The sequence below is a fragment of the Aegilops tauschii genome, chromosome 7 (genome assembly GCF_002575655.3).
Source record: "Aegilops tauschii subsp. strangulata cultivar AL8/78 chromosome 7, Aet v6.0, whole genome shotgun sequence".
In the NCBI taxonomy this organism is placed as follows: Eukaryota; Viridiplantae; Streptophyta; class Magnoliopsida; order Poales; family Poaceae; genus Aegilops; species Aegilops tauschii.
Window position 1 is genome coordinate 16,177,434 of NC_053041.3, and position 2,562 is coordinate 16,179,995.

Genomic DNA, 2,562 nt, shown 5'->3' on the forward strand with positions numbered 1-2,562 from the left:
GCAAGCAAAGCCTGATTAGAAGCCCTCATGTCTCGGAATCCCATGCCCCCCATGGCCTTGGGTAGCATCATCCTCTCCCAACTTAGCCATGCCATCTTCCTCTTGGCATTTTCCACCCCCCACCAATACTGCCGCATCATCTTGGTTAGATCATCACACACTGAGGCAGGTAGTCTGAACACACTCATAACATAGGTGGGTATCGCCTGAGCCACAACCTTAATGAGAATCTCTTTATTTCCAACCGATATGTATTGTTCACTCCAATCAATAAGTCTTTTCCTCAATCTATCTTGCAACGTCTCAAATTGCCCCTTATGGACTCTTCCTTCACGAACCGGTAGGCCAAGGTATTTTGGTTCAAACACCTGTTGTGTTACCTCCAATATATTCTTGATCTCCTCCGCAACTGACCCTTCGCAATTGTCAGAAAAAAGGATGGAACACTTCTCGGGGTTTATGAGTTGACCCGTCGCGGAGGAATAAGTGTTCAACAAGCCTTTAACAACATTTGCCTGCTGGCCTGAAGCTTCAAAAAACAACATGGTGTCATCCGCAAATAGGAGGTGAGAAATCTCCGGTGCACCCCGACAAATGCTCACCCCGTTCAAGCTTCCCTCATTAACTTACTTAGACAGGAGAGCAGATAAAGCATCAGCAACAAAGAGAAACAAGAACGGAGACAATGGGTCACCTTGTCGAAGGCCTCTAGATGGTGAAAAAACTTCCAATAGCTTCCCATTAAATTTAACCGAATATCGGACTGGTTTAACACACGTCATTATCCAGGCAACCCAATGATTAGAAAACCCCCATCTGCTAAGGGCCTTCTCCAGAAAGTCCCAGTCGACCCGATCATACGCCTTCGAGAGATTGAGTTTGTACGCGCAAGCTGCCCGACTGTTGCTCTTCAGAGATTGTATGTGATGGATGCACTCGAAAGCAATAATAGAATTATCCGAGATGAGCCAGCCTGGAATAAAAGCACTTTGGTTATCAGAAATCAGCTCCGACGGCAAGGGACGGAGACAATTAACCAAACATTTAGAAACCAGTTTGTATATTACATTGCATAAGCTGATCGGCCTGAAATCCTTTAGCTCCTTGGGATGAGGGACTTTCGGAATGAGGACGATCGCTGTATCATTAACCCCTTCTGGCATGGAACCAGAGACAAAAAACTCCAACACTGCTGCAGTGATTTCAGAATTTAGAGTGGCCCAATTCCGTTGATAGAACCTTGCCGGGTGCCCGGAGCTTTCAGCGGGCCGATTTGAAACAGGGCGTTGGACACTTCCTCCTCAGAAAACGGCGCGCTCAACATGGCGTTCATCTGTTCAGTTACCTTAGGTTCAATAGCCTCAAGCACGGCATCGGGTGTTAGAGTCAGATCTTTGGTGTATACTTCCTTGAAGTACGAAGTGGCCATGCGTTCAATGTCCGACGGAGAAGAACACCACGAGCCATCAGTGCACCGTAATCTCTGGATGTAATTCCTTCGCGCACGCCACAATGCTCGCCTATGCAAATATGCCATCAGTGCACCGCGATCTCTGTAGCCACATCATCTCTTCCCTATATAGTAGCTCATCAAGCTGAAACATCTTCTGCCGGATCAACGTTCTGTCCGCATCTCTTAGTTGTAAATCAGCCAGCTCGGCCCTTAACTTCTCCAGTTCTGTAGCAACATGGCCGGAGTTCTCCTTACTCCACACCCGAAGGCCATTCATCATTTCATGCAGGGCGTCCCGCACAGCCGCCAGGTTGCCGGCTGGTTTACTCTTCCTCCACCTACTCGCCACCACATCTGACTGCGCTGGGTGGCGTTCCCACATAATCTCGTACCTTGGAGAGGCCCTAGTTCTCCTCGGATCCACGAGAGCAAGCTGAACCAAGATCGGGCTATGGTCAGAACATGAAGATGCCAGATGAAGAACTTGCGCGGCAGGGAAGAGCTCCCTCCAATTTTCATCCGCACATGCTCGGTCAAGGCGAACTCGCACGTTCCTCTCACTAAGTTGCCCATTATCATATGTAAAAGGATACCCCGAGAAACCGAGGTCCCACAACTCGCATGCCAACAAACAGTCACGGAACATCCCCATCTGATTTTCAGAACGCTGGGTTCTAGACATATGCTCATGCTACCACATCGCCTCATTGAAATCGCCACACACTAACCACGGCTCCGAAGAGATCACACGGAGCTGGGAAAGTGAACTCCACATGTGATGACGATTTTCCACTCGAGGTTCACCATAAACAAACGTCGTCCTCCAATTCTTGTCACTTGCCACATCTACAATCCGCACGTCAATGTACCGTGCACAGGAATCCAACACTGTCACTTGCAACTTCTCATCCCAATAGAGCACAAGTCCTCCACTGAGTCCACCACTCGACACACCCGCAAAACCCTTCATCTGTAATCTCCACTTTAGTTTCTCCATCTTTGAAGAGGCCTATCTTGTTTTCGAGAGAAAAACAAGCCCCGGGGAATTGGCTTTAGAGAGGGCCAACACCTCACGAACTATCCGGCAGTCCCCCCCCGGCAGTTCCATA

General features: G+C 48.8%; 1 protein-coding gene across 1 annotated transcript; it reads right to left on the reverse strand.

The window, feature by feature from the left end:
- Positions 1 to 1,520: 1,520 nt before the first annotated feature.
- Positions 1,521 to 2,105, reverse strand: LOC141026656 (uncharacterized). The gene has a single exon (XM_073503496.1). The coding sequence runs from the start codon at positions 2,103 to 2,105 to the stop codon at positions 1,521 to 1,523; it is 585 nt and encodes a 194-aa protein (XP_073359597.1).
- Between the last annotated feature and the right edge of the window lie 457 nt (positions 2,106 to 2,562).

Coding starts and splice junctions, on each gene's coding strand:
- LOC141026656 (XM_073503496.1), bottom strand. CDS start 2,105: ATGGGGATGTTCCGTGACTGTTTGTTGGCATGCGAGTTGTGGGACCTC.